Source organism: Vicugna pacos, chromosome 34, assembly GCF_048564905.1.
Source record: "Vicugna pacos chromosome 34, VicPac4, whole genome shotgun sequence".
NCBI classification, from domain to species: domain Eukaryota; kingdom Metazoa; phylum Chordata; class Mammalia; order Artiodactyla; family Camelidae; genus Vicugna; species Vicugna pacos.
The window spans coordinates 13893890-13912037 of NC_133020.1; the positions used below are offsets into that span (position 1 = coordinate 13893890).

Here is an 18148-nt window from a genome sequence, read left to right on the forward strand (position 1 = left end):
TGGGAACACTGGTGGGGCCAAAGATCTAGGCCAGGTAGGACATTCTGGGGGGTCTTTATCTGTGAAACTAGAAAGAGAGTCAAAGAAGGAGGATGCCTCAGCCGGCTGCGGGGCTGATGACTGCAGTGACGTGATGGCCAGGGGTATTGGCAGGGCTGGTCCTGCCACGTGGGCAGAGGGACTGGTGCCGGCTGGGCCGGAGAGAGTGATCCTGGGCTGTGTTGGAAGCTGGATCTGCAGAATTCTGCACCTTCTAAGCCAGGTATTCCTTCTGTGTACAGATAGAGAAAAAGCTAGGCTGTTTTCTAGGAACGTGGATGGGATTGTGTGGTGTGTAGTGTTAGCATCGTTCTCCCTACATCAGGTCAGGCGCCGGGTACCGATTCCAGCAGATCGTGCTGTGTTCCCCACGAGGCTTCCCAGACCATGCCTCCCAGAGCTTGAGGGAAAGAAAATGAAGGGTAAGCAACTGGGAACTCTGAATTCTTAAAGATCCATTTTTAGTTCTGTTAACCAGCAGGCACAGATGAGGCACAGCAAAGTAAGAGTTGAATAATTCCAGACAAGGAGAGCAGTTTTCAGTATAAAGTGAACAAAGGATATAGCAAAGGAACTTAGACGTAACCAGATACTGGACACCATATTCACCCTTTTGCAGCCCAGTTATAGTGGAATCTGAACTATTAGTCTAGTGAGCTTTGATGTAATAGTGGGCAAAGCAAAGTAAACTTCCCACTGTCAAGGGTAGAAGAGGGGTGTCCCCCTCAGCTGGCACTTGCAGATCCAGGGAGCAGGGTCCAGCATCAGGGGTGTCAGGGGCTGTGCAGAACAGCTGGAAGTTCTGAGTAGGGCTCCTCATCCAGTAGAGGCTGGAATGAAAGTCAGGACATGAGGAAGAAGCTTTGGTTGGGCACATGGTGAGTCTGTTAAAAAGGAAGACTTCTTCTGGGTGGGCACATCTGCACCCGACCAGTCTCACATCAGGTGCTCCGTATACTGGGCTTAGAGCAGCCCCATCAGCTTTACAAGATGCTCTTGGTACGGATGGGACGAGGCCAGTCCTGGTTTAAAGACTGGATGGATGGCACGCCTGGTGGCTAAAATTCTAAGTCCTACAATCCAGTGAGGCTGAGACCGGCAGGTGCTGACAAGCTGTTGCAAATGTATATATATATTTTTAATCTGCCTGTATGCAATTTTATTTTCATTTCTGGAGCCCTTCAAAATATGCTGCCTCTTTTAGACGGAGGACTGAATTGGTTTGGGACAAGTGAATAAATTCAAGGCTGCGTTAATTGTGAACAGCCGTACTTCGGCTTTATGTGAGGAAGCAACGATCAGTTTCCCGATTCAGGGACCTAGGAAAACAGATCCCTGGATATTTGGTGAGAAGACTTTCTCAAAAAACTTCTCTCTGCCATAGGAGACAGTGGCTTGTTAACCAGTGCCAAATAAGCATGGTGGGTCCAAATTCTAAATTCAGCAACGCTACATCTTTCTATATGAAACAGGGATAGAAGGACAAAGAACTTTTTGTATTCCGGGGATTTATTGAAGAGACCCACGTGTGTGAACATAATCACGGTGTCTAGAACCAGTGCTTTGTTATTTTCAGGAACAGATGAGGAACCAGCACTCTTAGCTTGATCAAATATAAAACGCCTTTTCTCCCCTTCCCCTCTCAGGGGCGCTTCCTTAATTCTCTGCTCCCACTGGTATGTGAATGTGATGCTCTGATCAGACACATATGAAGAGATGGGAACGTTAATGTATTTGAGACAAATGTCAACATCTTTACTCTGAAAAGTGCTGCTAGTGTGTCAGGTACCATCACTGGCCTGTGCTTCATCCTGTTTTTTAATAATGGCCAGAATTCTTCTGTAAACTCTACCCTCTCAGCTTAAGTTAAAAGGAAAGTTTTGATGGTATAGGCACTTTGGGATTTAATATTTCATGTCTAATAAAAAATTTTTTGTTTTCCTTTAGTTAGATGTTTTAGTTTGATTATGCCCTTCCTTTTATCCTATGAAATGTTCAGATCTAACTTTCATTTTTTTTTTTAAATGGAGGTACTGGGGATTGAACCCAGGACCTCGTGCATGCTATAAGCATGCACTTTTCCACCAACCTGTTTCCCTCCCTCCTGAAATGTTCAGATCTATATTTGTTTTGAACACACTTAATTTTGTAGACTTGTCTGAATAAATTTAGTCTGATGTTGATAATCCCACTGCCTAATTGATACTGCTAGTTTAAAATTTATATCATTTTTTTCCCTGTTTCATTTTTTCCAACTTTTCCTGTTCTCCTACCTTCTTTGGTTGCATTTACTTAAAAGTACATTTATTCAGTCACAGAACGTGATTGTTGTTGAACTTGTCGGCTCGTTCTTTTATAGAAAAGAACCTCTTAATAAAAATACAAGTCAGTATATCTGAGAGTTGTTTTCATGTACACAGTGGAGCAAGCCACAGAGAGGAATTTTAATTTAAGATGAAATTTGGTAGGTTTTGGCATCTTGATACCTTCCAGAGGCGCAGGAGCACATTCTGGATGTTCTCTTGGTCCTCTCCAGTCCCTTCGCTCCCTGGCTTAACTCTGTAATTCACTTGGGTGTCTTAGCAAGAGGAAATCGGCCTTTTTATCCTTCTCCTTTTATTGCCCTGTCTGTTACTTACAAGCTTTCTTCTTGCTGTAACATTGTCTGAGACCTAGAAGAGGAAGAACCATGTAGACATTCTCAAAGTAAGTACCTTTAGTTTGTTTCTCATCTGTGGCTTAAATTCAGCTATTGAAACACATCCAAGAGGGAGACTCAGGGAGGAAAATGGGGCAAAATTCAAGGGGAAAGCAAAATTATCTTCTGAAAGAACAAATAAGGAAGAAAATGCTGAGTTCTGTGGGAGTTGTTTGGTTATCCGGAATGGCTGTTAGACTAGCTCAATCTGCTTGAATATCTGCTCATGGGCTTTCGAAAACCCAGAGGTGTTCACCTTTGTGTGCAAGGGTTTAGAAAGAATGAGTCTGGCATTTAACTGGCAGGAAGGATCATGGTTCTCCACCAGTGAGTGTCCATTGTGTGTTTCAGTCATGATGTTTATGATTAATGGTGAGGCTGGAGAACACCGGGCATTTTTTTTTTCTTGCAAGGCATTGCTCACAAAACTCTGACACTATTCAAACCTACCCTCAATAGCTAACATCCGCCTTAGTCACCTGAAGAAAATGAAGGTTAGAATCAGAATTTATAGTCATCAAAAAGGGGGGTCTCTTGGAATTAGGTGGGGAGAGAAAATCCTTCCCCTATGTTGGAAGAGGAAAGAGAATTTTGTCCCCATGTTCTGCTTCCCCTTGTGCTCAGTGTGGAAGAAGGGAAGAAGAAACGCCCAGGACCAACCCCGCCGGGGCGAACCTGACCCCCCCAGCCCATCATTTCTCACTTGCCTTCTAAACCTGGTGGCACCAGAGAAAGCTTCCAGCCAAAGCCTAGCAGTCCTAGCCTTTAATCAAACACACATCTTCCTTAAAAACTGAATTTAGGAGAACAGAAGGATTTTTCTACTCATGTACTAGGAGGAGGGACTCGAAGAAAAATCACGTTTATTTAATCTGAAACTACGTTAATGTCCTAGTAGGATCATAATCCCTATGATATTATAAAGCACTAAGATTTGAATAATGTAAGAGACTTTAAGATACTAGAAAAAATATATTGTCATTCGGTCAGCCAGCAGACGTAAACTAGATTTGTGAATTGTCTGGTTGCTACATCAATTGTCTGGTTGCTACATCAATTTTTTTATTGAGGCGTAATTGACACGTAACATTATGTTAGTTTTGGGTTTTCACCATAATGACTCCTTATTCGTAACCGCTGTGAATTGATCACAATTAGTCTAATTACCACTTGTTACCATGCATATTACAAACATTTTTTTCTTGTGATGAGAGCATTTAAGATTTACTCTTTTAGCAATTTTCAAATATGCAGTATTGTTAACTATAGTCACCATGTCGTGCTTTACGTCCCCATAATGTATTTATTTTATAACTAGAAGTTTGTGCCTTTGACTCCATTTCCCCCACCCTCTGCCTCTGGCAACCGCCAGTCTGTTCACTGTATCTGTGAGCTTGGCTTTTTTGTTTGTTTTGTTTTGATTTGATTTGATTTGTTTGTTTGGGGTTTTTTTTAGAGTCCACATATAAGTGAAATCATATGGCATTTGTCTTTCTCTGTCTGATTTATTTCACTTAGCATAATGCCCTCAAGGTCCATCCATGTTGTCATAAATGGCAAGATTCCATTCTTTTTTATGGCTGAGTAATAGAGAAGCAAAAATAAACAAGTGGTACTACATCAGACTGAAATGCTTCTGCACAGCAAAGGAAGTCATCAACAAAATGAAAAGACAATCTACTAAATGAGAGAAGTATTTGTAAATCATAAATCTGATACAGGGTTAATATCCAAAATATATAAAGAACTCATATAACTCAATAGCAAAGAACAATCTGATTAAAAAAATGGGCAGAGGACTTGAACAGACATTTTTTGAGAAAGAAATCCACGTGGCCAACAGGCGCATGAAAAGATACTCAACATCACTAATTACCAGGGAAATGCAAATCAAAACCAAGTGAGATATGACCTCACACCTGTTAGAATGGATATTCTCAAAAAGATAAGAAGTGACAAGTTTTGGTGAGAATGTGGAGGAGAGGGAACCCTCATGCACTGTTGGTGGGAGTGTACAGCCACTATGGAGAACAGAATGGAGTTTCCTAAAAAAATTAGACATAGAACTATCATATGATTCCACAATCCCATTTCTGGGTATTTATCTGAAGAAAATGAAAACTAACTAAAAAAGACACATGCACTCCCATTGTGGTCTTATTGCAGTAGCCAAGACATGGAAGCAAACTAAATGCCCACCAGTGGATGAATGGATAAAGAAGATGTTAGTACACACACACACACACACACACACACACAATGGAAAATTACCACATTTTACAATTCAACAAATTTGAGAGCCCACTTTGGACCAGGCCCCCATTCTAGGTGCTGAGTTACAGCAATGAACAAATAAATTGATCCCTGCTCTCATGGTGTTTACACTCTAGTTGGGAAGAGGCTTACATTCATAATAAATATGTCACATTGTCTGTTAGATGGTGATAAATGCTATGGCAAACAGAAAGAGCTGAGCAGGTTGAGGGGGCTCAGGCCTGCCTGTGACAGGAAAGGACAGCTGTAGTATTGCACTGCAAGGTCATGATTAGGCTTTGTTGAAAAGGTGAGGTTTTATCAAAGACTGAAAACAGGCGTGTGTGCTAGCCCTGAGGATCCCCAGATAGCTGGAAGAAGTGTTTCAGGCAGAGGAAATAGCTTGAATAAAGGTCTGGAGCAGGAATGTGCAAATGCGTTTAAGAGAGGTCAGAGTGCTTGGAGAAGAGAGAGAGGGAGGAGGTGGATCTCAGGGGCAACGGGGGTCAAAATCAACGGTGTTGACACTTTCCTTTCAGTGCATTGGGAAGTCATTGAGGGTTTGGGGCAGAGAGTAACATCTTATGATTTAAGTTTTAAAAGGATCATCTTGCTTCTTTGTTGAGCATAGACTGTAGGAGTCAGGGCCAGAGGCAGGGAGGCCAGTTAGAAGGCTCTTTCAGTGATTGGGTGAAGGATGATGGTGGCTCAAACAGAGCTGGTGAAAAAAGGTTTTGTTCTAGATACATTTTGAAGGTCAGGTAATCTAGGTTTCCTGACTGGTTGGATATAGGATTCCAGAGAAAGAGAGGCATTGAAACTAGAAAGTTCGAGTAGCCTTTAACTGAAATGGGACAGGCTGAGTTTGGGCAGTGTTGGAGATGTTTCAGAGATATCCAAGTGGAGCTGTAGTATAGGCAGTTTGATGTAGAAGTTTGAAGTTTTGCAGAAAGAGGTGTGAAGTGATCGGGATAGAAATTGGATCTAAATCAGGAGACTGAATGAGATTTCCGAGGAGACAAATGTTTGTAGAAATGAAATGAGACCAAGGATTGACCCTTGGGCACTCCAGTTTCAAAAGGTTGGAAGGAAGAGGAGGAACTAGCAAAGGCAATGGAGGAACAGCAACCAATAAGGTAGGAGGAAAGTCAAGAGAATGTGAGGCCCTGGAAGCCAAGGGGAGAAAGCATGCCTGGGAGCAAATGATCACCCATGTCAGAAGCTGCTTACAGGAGATGGACGTTGGAGTTGGCAATACCAGAGTCACCACTGCCTCTCACAAGAAGACTTTTAGTGGGGTGCTAGGTTGGAAAATCTGACTGGAGTTAGTGTAAGAGAGAATGGGAGAAGCAGAGTTGGAAGAAGTAAGCCACAGATGATGCTTTCAAGGAATTTGCTGCAGAGAGGAGTGGAGAAGTGGCTGGTACACTTGCTGCCTCTGCCTGGCTGGAGGGTGGAGCCCCTCAAATTTTGTTAAAGTGCACAACTCTTCGGGCATTCCTTATTTCTGTGCAGTAGATATGTGCCATCAGCATAGAAATTTGGACCAGCTGAGGCAATCAAGGTCATTTTAATTATTCTCCCACTGAATAAAGGAGTCTTCTTTATAATATTATACAACAAACATTTAAGCATTTTTTTCCTGTGCTACCTAGAGATCCAGATATGAATAAGGTACAGTTCCTGATCTTGAGAAACATATTTTTCTAATGGGATGAGGCAGGCATATAGGCTTCCTGTGAGAAAAGGGAACCTCATACACTGTTGGTGGGAATGTAAAGTGGTGCAGCGATGATGGAAAACAGTATGGAGATTTCTCAAAAAACTAAAAGTAGAGCTACTATCTAAGCCATCCATTCCACTCCTGGGTATATATTCAAAAAGAACAAGAACACTAATTCAGAAAGATGCATACACCCCAATATTCACAGCAGTGTTATTTACAATTGCCAAGATATGGAAGCATCCTAAGTGCCCATCAACAGATGAATGGATAAAGAAGATGTGGTATACACACATGCATGCACGCACACACACACAATGGAATACTACTCAGCCATAAAAAGAATGAAGAATTGACATTTGTGGCAACATGGATGGACTTGGATGATGTTATGCTAAGTGAAATATGTCAGACAGAGAAAGACAATATTTATATGTGAAATCTAAAAAAATACAACAAACTAGTGAGTATAACAAAAATGAAGCAGACTCACAGATGTAGGGAATAAACTGGTGGTTACCAGCAGGGAGAGGGAAGAGGGAAAGAACAAGATTGGGGTAGAGGACTAAGAGGTACAAACTATTATGTATAAAATAAGCTATAAGGATATATTGTGCAACATGGGGAATACAGCCAATATTGTATAATAACTATAAATGGAATGTAACCTTTAAAAAATGTGAATCACTGTATTGTACACCTGTAGATAATCTTATACATCAACTATACTTCAATAAAAATTTTTATCAAATAAATGTTGTGATAGGGGCATTTATAAAATACTATAAAACACAGGGGAAAGAGAACTAACTTGACCTGAGGAAGTTAGAAAAGACGATATGCATTAAAAAGCTGACTTTTGAACAAGGTCTGAAAGATGAGCATGACATTTTCTAGATGGAGCACTGAGGAGAATCCCTTTATCCCATGATAGTCCAGCTCCTTTTTGAATGTGCATAGCAACAGAGATCTCACCATCTTATGAGGGCCATTTCATTTTAAACAGCTATAATTATTGCAAATATATTTCTTATATTGAACCAAACAGTGGCTTTTAGTATTTCTGCCCATTGGTCCCAGTTTTCTCCTCTGGAGCTAATGGGCAAAGACTTATCTTTCTACGATATTAGTCATTTCTGTATCTGAAAATAGAAACCACATTTTGTTTTAAGCCCATCTCTTTTCCGTGTTGAAAACAGGAAAATGGATAAAGTGTGGAGCTGTGTTCCCTGAGAAGCTGAGTCTGAGACTGAGTAGTGTACAGGAGGTTTATGAGGGGATGCTCTTGAGATCAGCACAGTGAAAGGAAGGGAAAATTGGGCAGGAGCGGGCAAAGAGGGGAGCACGGGTGTGATGCAGTTTTGATGGAAGCTCAAGTCAATCTGTGGAAAGTTCTGAAGACAGACTGATCCTTCAGAGTTGCCCAGAATTAGGGCAAGAGGACCGGGTCTTTAGACTCCATGACAACAGTCATTCAGTGCACTTTAGCCCAGGAAGGGGACATGACCTTGGGTGAAGTGGTTCTCTTTAGCTGACACAATCCCCAAAATGGGCTGACAGCTGAAACCAATTGCTAGGGGCCCCATCAGCATCTCGGGTAGTTAATCCTTTATGTCTGAAGTGGATCTGTAGGCGATCTCAGTGATTAAGAAGAAACTCATGTAATGATGATGCTTTAGGCAGTTATTTCCTGAGACAGTTAATTGAATGAAAAAAGTACCTATTTTTGTTTCTTCTTATTAGCACGTAAACACCATGAACATCAACATAATGGGGTTCAACGTAACATTTGAGACTGATGGATCTAATGTGCAATCGTACCTTCCCTGTGCTAACTGCACCTGTCAGTCATGGTAGCCCTTTACCTAGGACTACCTTAAAGATGCTCTCAAGGCAAGTTGAAGAAGTACATTCATGCAATAAATTTAACTGGGAATCTTCCATAGGAGGAGGAGACTGCTCCAAGGACCTGAGCACATAACATTTTGTAATGAAGTAAGGAGATAAAAATGTAAGTGGGGAAGTGCAGTGAGCTGCACACTGAATTACATCCCTGTCCTTCAGCCTAGAAGATGCTACTTCTTGTGCTGATCACAGTGCATGCTAGGTGTCTGCAAAGATGGATGCGTGGCCACCAGTCCTTTCCACTCCATGCACACATGAAGATTGCTCTTTGGTTTGTGGCTGTGACCATAATTTGCAAAGCCTGTCACTGCTTACAACTTATAGGTAGCCCAAAGCTTTGTTGAAAAAGAGTTGTTCCATTCCCAATTGCTATATACCAGATTGATGTGTCAACTAAATTAATAACACTAGACCACTCATCATACCAGGAAACATTTGCCCAAGCTATAACTCTGTCTTCTGATTTCTGTTTCGTTTCATTAACCTCCTCTTGGTGCCAGAGATAAAATGGTCATGTAAAGCATCCTTTTTTAATGAAGGATTGGAAAGATAAAATAGTTGAATTAGGCACGGTGGGAGCAAAGAAATTAGAAAAAGGTTGATCACGGAGGACAATAGAATTAGGAGGTAAAGTGAGGATGCGGTGAGGGTAAGATGGAGCCATATTAATTTTTCTCTTTTCTTACTTTCACCGTACATTGGCTTTCTTCACATAGTAGCCGGCAATTTCTTTAGGAGCACAGTTATAATTGTGAGACAGTTTTAAGAGAAGACTAAGAGAAGAGGGTCAGGCTGGTGTGTAATAGATCGGTTTTCTTCTAAATCCAGTTGCATTAGCATGGGCTCACTTACTGTGGACCTCCAGTTGCATTAGCATGGGCTCACTTACTGTGGACCTCCATGAGTTTTCTTCAGGGCTAGCTCTATCTGTATTTGAAACGCTGTGGTTTCACTGTAAATGGAACTTTGTGGGTATTCAAGAACCTCCTTGTGATAAAGTATGTTCATTTATCAGCGAGTGGGCAGACTTACTTTGTTTACAGTTGAGATCCCTTTCATCCTAAGCCTGTGCATTTTAAGGCACATTTGGAAGCCTTTGTCACTTTGTTATATGCGCTGGGCTTATGAAAACTCAAGTGATAGTTCATCTCATTTGAGAATCCCCAAATTCTCTAATTTAGCTGGAAGTAGCAAGGAAAACAAATGGCCATTGCTTTAAAGTGATAACCATTCTGAGTGAGTTGTTTTGTCACTAGCCTTCCTTTTCTGTTGTTGTGGTTCTCTGTGGGCCCCTGACAAATCCTGTAATAATTCAGCTTTGTTGTCCTGGATTCCCTCTGTATCATACAAACGTAAGGACAAGGTCAGCTTCACCTGAAGAGCAGTACATATTTGTGTTGAAATGAGAGAAGACCAGGAGCAGGGGCTGGCTACCGTTGGAATGAACACATATGAAGTCATCATTTTATCCTGAATTAATTCCCGTGCCCTCCCCACCCATTTCCCATGCCCCACCCCCTCTGCTTCTCTGAACTTCATGGTCCTGTGAGGCTCCTCTTTGACTGTATGTTTAAGCCAGGGGAGGGAGCCATTATAAGCACCACTTTACCCTTAGCAGGAAGAACTGCCCCCGAATGACTGAGCATCAGCTGTTCAGTACTGGACCACCTGTGGGAAATGTGAAGCGCTCAGGCCACACGAAGCAGACACGGCTCTGGCAGAGCCCAGGGGCTGGCAGCTTTATTGCCGAATCAGGGTCTTTGGACACCAGCTGGATATTTTCTAGCCTGTATTTTTTTTTCAATAGTGGGTGCCCAAAAAATGCTCAGCAATTTCTCAGCTGTACAACAATATGTTCCTGAACTAAGAATTCGCCATGTAATTTTGTTTAAAAGCCTGATCTCTTGTAACTGTACTTTGAAGCTCTGGTTTTGGGGATAAAAAAGAACCACCCCTTTGAGAAAAACACAATTTTGTTAGCCTGGATTGTTATAAAATGGAGATGAACCATCAGGTAAGAAGACAGGGGCCACTAACCCAGCAAAGAGATGCCATTACCCAGGAGGAAGTCGGGGGAAAATGGACTGAGAGAGAAGGACAAGGCTGAGAGAGTCTTCACTTGTGGTTTCGCGTTCTTCTAGCTGCAAGGTGGAGATAAAATGCAGGGCTTGACATCTTAGAGCAGCAGGTGAAATACAACCAAAAGTGGGAGAAATCTAAAATGACTTCTCCCTCGAAAGGCGGGAGAAAACATAAGATGTTTAGAATTGACAGAGAGTTGTGTGTCATGCACAGGTCAGATGGAGACCCATGGCCTCGCGTAGGTAAGAGAAGGAACAATCAGTCCTCTATGCGTTGTTCTAAAATAAAGCTTAATCACGTATGACCTTGAATACACGTCACTCTAACTTGTAACTTAGGTCCTGTTTGTGCCTTTCTCTAACTTCATATCTCATTATCAGAGTGGAAGAGAGAGAGGAAACTCAATGTGCTATTAATTGTGTCAAACATAACCAATTTTAAAGGCATTATATGGGAAAAGTAAATAATGAACACAAATCCTTGTATATAACTGGTTCGAACTCTCCCCTCACCATCTTTGTTTTGATTTTTCTCTCTCTTTTTTCACATCTTTACTCCTCCAGGATGAATCCTCCATGTTCTTCCAGTTTGGCCCATCGATTGAACAGCAAGCCTCTGTGATGCTCAACATCATGGAGGAGTATGACTGGTACATCTTCTCCATCGTCACCACCTACTTCCCTGGCTACCAGGACTTTGTAAACAAGATTCGCAGCACCATCGAGAACAGCTTCGTGGGCTGGGAGTTAGAGGAAGTCCTCCTGCTGGACATGTCCCTGGATGATGGAGATTCTAAGATCCAGAACCAGCTCAAGAAACTTCAAAGCCCCATCATTCTTCTTTATTGCACTAAGGAGGAAGCCACCTACATCTTTGAAGTGGCTAACTCGGTCGGGCTGACTGGCTACGGCTACACGTGGATTGTGCCTAGTCTGGTGGCCGGGGATACAGACACAGTGCCCTCGGAGTTCCCCACCGGGCTGATCTCTGTGTCCTACGATGAATGGGACTACGGCCTCCCTGCCAGAGTGAGGGATGGAATCGCCATCATCACCACCGCCGCTTCCGACATGCTGTCCGAACACAGCTTCATCCCCGAGCCCAAGAGCAGTTGTTACAACACCCACGAGAAGAGAATCTACCAGTCCAATATGCTAAATAGGTAAGTGTGGAGCGGAGGGCACACTGGTGGTGGAGGTCTCAGGAGAGCGCCCAAGACTGGGCTGGAGGTTCAGAAACTGAGGGAGGAGCAGTTCAAGGTGTCAGAGGTTGCAGGCTGGCCACTGGGGTGGCGATTGTCCGTGGTGTTGGGAGTGTTCCAGATCCAAAGCTTGCTGGGCTGTGTCCTTGTTCTGAGAGACACTAACTGGCCCCCACTTGTTGATCACTTGCTGTGCGCTAGCTCCTCCTCTAACTACTCCCCATGTTTGACCTCTTTACCCTCAAGGCAACAACTCCCTTAGGCAGCTTTTGAAAATTGTTTCCAGTTTACAATACAAGAGAAAAGGCTTGTGGATGTAAATTGTCCAAAGTCACGCTGAAATAAGGGGCTCCACTTGGAGTTGAAGCCAGGGCTCTCCGACCTCTGCTGCCTGGTCTGTGAAAGACGAGGCAGGCACAGAAGTGAGGGAGGACCACCTCCCTTCGGATGCCACTGTCCTGAGAGGGCGTGCGGAGTAGGTCTCATGGGTCTTTAGGCACACGAAGAGAATTCTTCCCTTGGTTTTTGTCCCCTTTGTGTCTCCTCTCTCTGCCCGTAAGGGTGAGAACGCCGCTGTAGGGGCAACGCTGACGGCTGCTCCCGGTCTGGCTTATCCGACAAGAAGATGTGGGTGGGACTCTGCCCCCTGCGCTCCCCTCAGGGTCCAGCACGGCCTCTTAACCCACTGTGTGACCATGTGGGGTAGAACTTTCTATACTTTGCTTTGTGGTTTTATTATTTGTAGAAAACTGCTACTGTGTACGTTGTAAAAAATCAAACAATATAGAAAAGCTCAAAAAGAAAGTACAAATGACCTTAAATCTGACTAACAGTCATTGTTGAAATAACTAATGACCATCTCCCTGTGCACGTATATCTCTGTGGATGTAAATCTAAGTTTTACATAAATAGAAATATAACTTGACATGCTGTTCAATAATCTGACTTCCTTCCAGTCACCAATATGCATGTCACATTTATTATGAACTGTATCAGACACACAGAAAGATATTCAGAAACACTTAATACATACTCAGTTACCCACCATCCAGCTTAAGGAATAAAATACTAGAACATGTTCTCCGGGGAGGCTGAAATACATTCAGTGGAGGTTGAATGTTTACCTGCTTACACTTGTCTTAAATCTGGAAGGGACTCGAACTATGGCCTCTCGACTAAGTTCCTAATCCAGTTGAAACTAGAAGTAGTTTTACTGTGGCTGCATCTGCGATCCATTCCCAGCAGTCTCCACTCTGAACTCTCCGCTCTTTCTGCCCTCCTGGTCATCACCACTTGTTGGTCCAGACTGCCTTGGTTTTCTTCCTGCCTCGCTGGCAATTCCGTCTCCAGCTCCCCGGCATGCTCGCCTTCCCTTACACATCCCTTACAAATGAGTGCTTCCTGGGGTTCTGTCCTGGACCCTCTTCCTTTCTCATCCATTGCCAAGAATCCAGTGAATGTCTATACATTCCTCCAAATTGATGTCTCTGGTTGAAAGCTCTTCCTTGAGCCCCACGTCTGTCCCTCTCAGGATGACTCCATGTGTTCTTGGGGTACCACGGGCCCTAGGGCATACCACACCCAAAGCTGAACTGCTTTCTCCTCTCCCGTCACCCTCCAACCCTCCTCTGCCAAATCGACACCACTTGTAAAGGGCACATCCTATTACCCAGATGCCTAACATAAAGGTTTCCAGGGTCCTTGATTCCATAGCCCTGACGCCTCATGGCCAATCCTGGCCTTGCCTGTGGATTTTCCTGGAACGCATTCACTTGCTTTCATGCCTGTGCCGTATCCCAGCCCGTCTCTTTGCCTGCGTTGCTGCAGGGTCTCTTAAATATCTTCTGGCTCCCAGTTCTGCTTCTTTTCAATCTCCCTTGCAGCCAGAGTGATCTAAAATGAAAATGTGATTTCATCACTCTCTTGCTTAATACCTTTCAGTGGCTTTTCATTGCTCCTTTAATAAAGTCCCATCTTCTTAATATGGTTTATAAAATCTACCACAGCATGAGCCCCTATCTTTCCAACATTGTCTCACGCCATGCTTTCCCCGGCCCTACGTTCCTGCCGCACTGAGCTGACTTCAGTTCTTTGAAGATACCGGATTCTCGCTCGCTCCCAACTCCTGCCCCTGCCTTGAATGTACTCCCCAGATGCCCCTTCCCACCAACACACAAGTGCAGGTGCCCTTCACCTGCCTCCTCCTCCAAGGTTCAGGCTCGGTGTCCCTTCCACTGGAAGGCCCTCCCGAGCCCTCACTGACATCACTCTTGTCCCCTTTCCAATACAGCCACTCTTCCGACTCTCGTACAGCTGTGCTTTATTGTCTCTTCCCTGCAAGTTCGGTGAGAGCCGTGACCGTTCCGTCTCGCTCCTTTGCGTGGCGCGGGGAAGACGCATGCCGTCCTCCGCGGTGCTGAGCTGCCGGCGCCCTCCTGCCCGCAGCAGCTTCCTTGTGCTGCTCCATTTTGCAAGACAAGAGGGATTTCCTTTAAAAACTTACTGTTTACTCAGTTCAGTGGATTCATATTTTCTCCCCGTTTTAAGTGCTAAATTCAAATCTGATTCAGGTTATTTTACCAAATATTTGTTTATTAAAACCACAGATAACAATAAAGGAGTATCAAGACTGAAATATCTGCCAACAACACAAGGAAATCAAATGGGTTTCACCTTAGGGTCCATACGTACGGCCAGGAATGCCTACTTTTACTTTAAAACCTAGACAGTGTTCTGGAGGTATTTCTCATCTGGCTTACTTCACACTAGAACGTACCGCTACCTCTGAAGCCTGGACTGTAACCACTGTGTCTTTGAAACCACCATTGGTTTGAACCTCCGTTATCATCGCCTGCAGCCCCTCAGGGAGGTAGCCCTCCTCAGTCCTCCGTGCTCCTTCCTTAGAGGTTACTGTCCAGGGGACCACAAGTGCCCCGGTCCGACTTCCCCTGACGGGAGCAGGATTATTCACATGTCCCTCGGGCCCCAGGGGAGGGCAGAGAGAGTCCACCGCCCCTTGACTCCCCAAGTACCCTGTGCGGAAGGTCTCGTCTCACTTACCAGAGTGCTCCCCACTGAGGTGTTTCCTCTGAGCTTTCTCCCCTGCCCCGGTTCCCGGGTGTCCCCAGGCTTCTGTGTCTGACTGCCGGCTGGACACCGCTCAGCCGTCTGCCCTGCCACGTCCCTGCCGCCCTCGCTCTTCTCCGTGGCCTCTTCCTTCCCCTCCTCCCTAGTGCGGCTTCCTATGGTTCTAGAATCCAGTCACTAGCCGCTCTTAGGAGCGTTTTAATATGTTTTTCTATCAGGCCCCAGAAAGGATTGGGCGGGGTTGACTAATGGACCAAAAAGAGCGGGGCACTCAGACTCAGCAGTGGAGTTCAGGCCGGCCTGCCCGCCCAGCCGGAGCTCCTCCTCCTCGTCCCCCTCTGCAGAGCCCCCGTCTCTCTAGGCTCACTCTTGTAGATAACAAGCCAAGCGGCCACACCGCTTAGGCCCGGCGGGGGATCTTTGCAGATAAAACTGTTGCAGATGGGTCGCTGTTCCACGAGGAGGACTTCTCCTTCGGCCTGATGCTCATCTCTCAGCAGCGGCATTGGGACGAAGGCTCCTCCGGAGGCATCTGGAGGGGGACCGAGCTCAGGATGACGCGCTGAATACGGGGCCAGGAAACGGCTTCTCCTCTCACCTTCGGGAAGACTGAGTAGCATTCACAGAACCGTTGCAAGCGGGAGCGCCCACTTACACCTGACCAGACTGCGGCTTGCTTTCCATGAGAAGGAAGTTCATAAATCTAGATTTAGGGAACGGAGACGGGAGGTGCTATGACATCCCTGAATCCCAAAGAGAGACACGTGTTTGAAGTGATTTACTTGTCAGTTACTGAAGAAAAAAAGTTTTTTTAGTGACATATAAGCATCCTCAGAGAAGATCCTTAAAATGAACTATTACATTCACTGTCAAATGAATGCTGTTTATCAGGTACCAATCCAAAGGAGAGTTCTGTACTGATAACTTTTTTTCACCTTTATTGTGGTATGGTTCCTGTACAATAAACTACACATTGATTTCAGATGTACAATTTGATGAATTTGGATAGATGTAGGCACCCATGAAACCACCACCACCTGGAGATTATCATTCTAAATGAAGTAAGCCAGAAAGAGAAAGAAAAATACTGTATGATATTTCTTATATGTGGAATCTAAAAAAAAGGACACAAATGAACTTACCTGCAGAACAGAAACAGACTCGTAGACATAGAGAACCAGCTTACTAGTAACTTTTTAGTTCCTTGAAGCATGGCCCCCTGTAGGCCAGGTGACTCTCTCTAGAGTGTCTACAAGCTGCTGGACAAGGCTTTTTACCTGGGTTGTAAGAAAAATACAGAAAATCCGGTTAAACTTGAATTTCAGATAAACACGGAATTTTTTTAGCATGTCTGTCTCACGTATTACACGGGACATACTGACATTAAAAGATAATTTGTTGTTTATCTGAAATTCAAATGTAATATTATTATTATTATTATTATTATTATTATTATTATTATTATTATTATTATTATTATTTTGCTAAATGTAACAACCCTACTTTGTCCACTGATAAGAATTAACTTTCTGTTAGAACTTTGTAGCATTCATTATGCCTTCTTAGCAAATGTTGTACAGAGAGAGCCCTATACCAAGATGTGCTGAGAGCATTTCATTCCAACTGGGAACTTCATTTGATTGAAAGAGTTGGAGAATTTCTTATGCCATGCGATACTCTAAGTGAAGGATCTTCTTAGTTCCGAGAAAAGTCTGAGAAACTTTTGGTACCAGATAATCTCAAGGAGTGTAGAAAGTGATCAGGCCGGTTGTCTAGCCCTTCCTCATCCCCCTGAGCTAGAGAAGAATTGTTAGCTGTTCGCGGGCAAGTGTCTGTGTTTTTCCTTTATCACTTCCGTCAGGGAGCTGTTGATGATTAGCTTCCTTCTCCACCGGCCTCCACTACTCCGCTGGTCTCTCTCTCTCACTCAGATGGTGGCGAACCTACCGCTCACCTCTGGGCTCTCTTTCTGTCCTGAGGACCCAGTTCTCCTGCTTTTCATACGTAGCAGCTCTGGGGACGTGTGGACAAAGCAGATGCTCTCTGAGATGCCTGGATCTCAACATCACAAACCTCTCATGAATCCTGCCTAATGATTTCCCCCTGCTGTCCTCAGGTTTCCTACTCAACAACTGTTTTGCACCAACCCCGACACCCCCAGATTCTTCCTTCCTCATGAAAATTGCTGTCTCAAAAGGCCAGAATCCTCCTCTGGCTCAGCCTTTGAGAGGTGGGGACAACTGATGTGAAGAAAGGTGCTTTGTTAGGTTCTTATTCAAAAAGCTGTGGTGAACACGATCTTCCTTTAACTTTGGGGCAGATGCCCCATCCTCGGAACCATTGGATTAGCTGGATTGTTCCCATGGGATGTTCCCTCAACTCGCTTGGCCTGGAAAGTGCTGAGAGGTTAAGAAATAAATGAGGAATTGAGTCAATTAGTTTTTAGACACTGTGGGCAAGAGCTGCTTGGTCATTACCCATCTGTCAGTTGTTTGTAAATATTCGTGGGGTGCCAGGCACAGGGAGCTTTATGGTAAGGGAAATGCGTATTATAGGTTCACTTAATATAATTTACATGGGAACCAATCAAAAGTTTCCACAAATGTATAGTTATAAGTGGACTGTTAGGTATGGTGGCCTTTACCTGATTAAAGAAGTCTTCTAGAATCTAAGGAAAGCTACATTTTCACATGAAATGTTCAGTAAAGCAAGACATGCTCGTGTATATGGAGAGAGACTTTATCTGCTCAGTGGTGTAGAAGGAAATAAAAATTCAGGAAAATAACTGAAAAGCCTAATAACCATCCTAAAGGATATAGTCCCTGCTTATTGTAATTCAGGCAAACAAGCTTTAACTGTCCGCGGAGGAGTGACGGAATGGGACGATTGTGCAGACTCTTCTGTTTGGCTGTAGTCTTTCATATTCCCTATGGCAGATATATAGACAGTCATTTTAGCAAATGATTTTTGCTTCTTTCTGTTAAAATCAAACCTGTGAAAAGCATTCTCAGCTGTTTAACTCTGAGACCCCCCTACATGATTCTTTCCTCAATCACTGCTTAATTCTATGGCTGACTGTAAAATTTAAAACTTACCAGTGACACGCTTGGTGTTTCTTCCCTCTTTCTCCTCTTTCGTTTTCCTCCTCCTCCTCCTCCTC

At 43.9% G+C, this 18148-nt stretch overlaps 1 protein-coding gene across 9 annotated transcripts in view; it reads left to right on the forward strand.

The window, feature by feature from the left end:
* GRIN2B (glutamate ionotropic receptor NMDA type subunit 2B) overlaps positions 1 to 18148 on the forward strand; it is a 571331-nt gene that overhangs the window by 397647 nt on the left and 155536 nt on the right. For all 9 annotated transcript variants that reach the window (XM_072954744.1, XM_072954745.1, XM_072954746.1 and 6 more), the window contains one exon: positions 11264 to 11862. In XM_072954744.1, coding sequence (XP_072810845.1) covers positions 11264 to 11862 — 599 coding nt within the window. The remainder of the gene's footprint in view (positions 1 to 11263; positions 11863 to 18148) is intronic.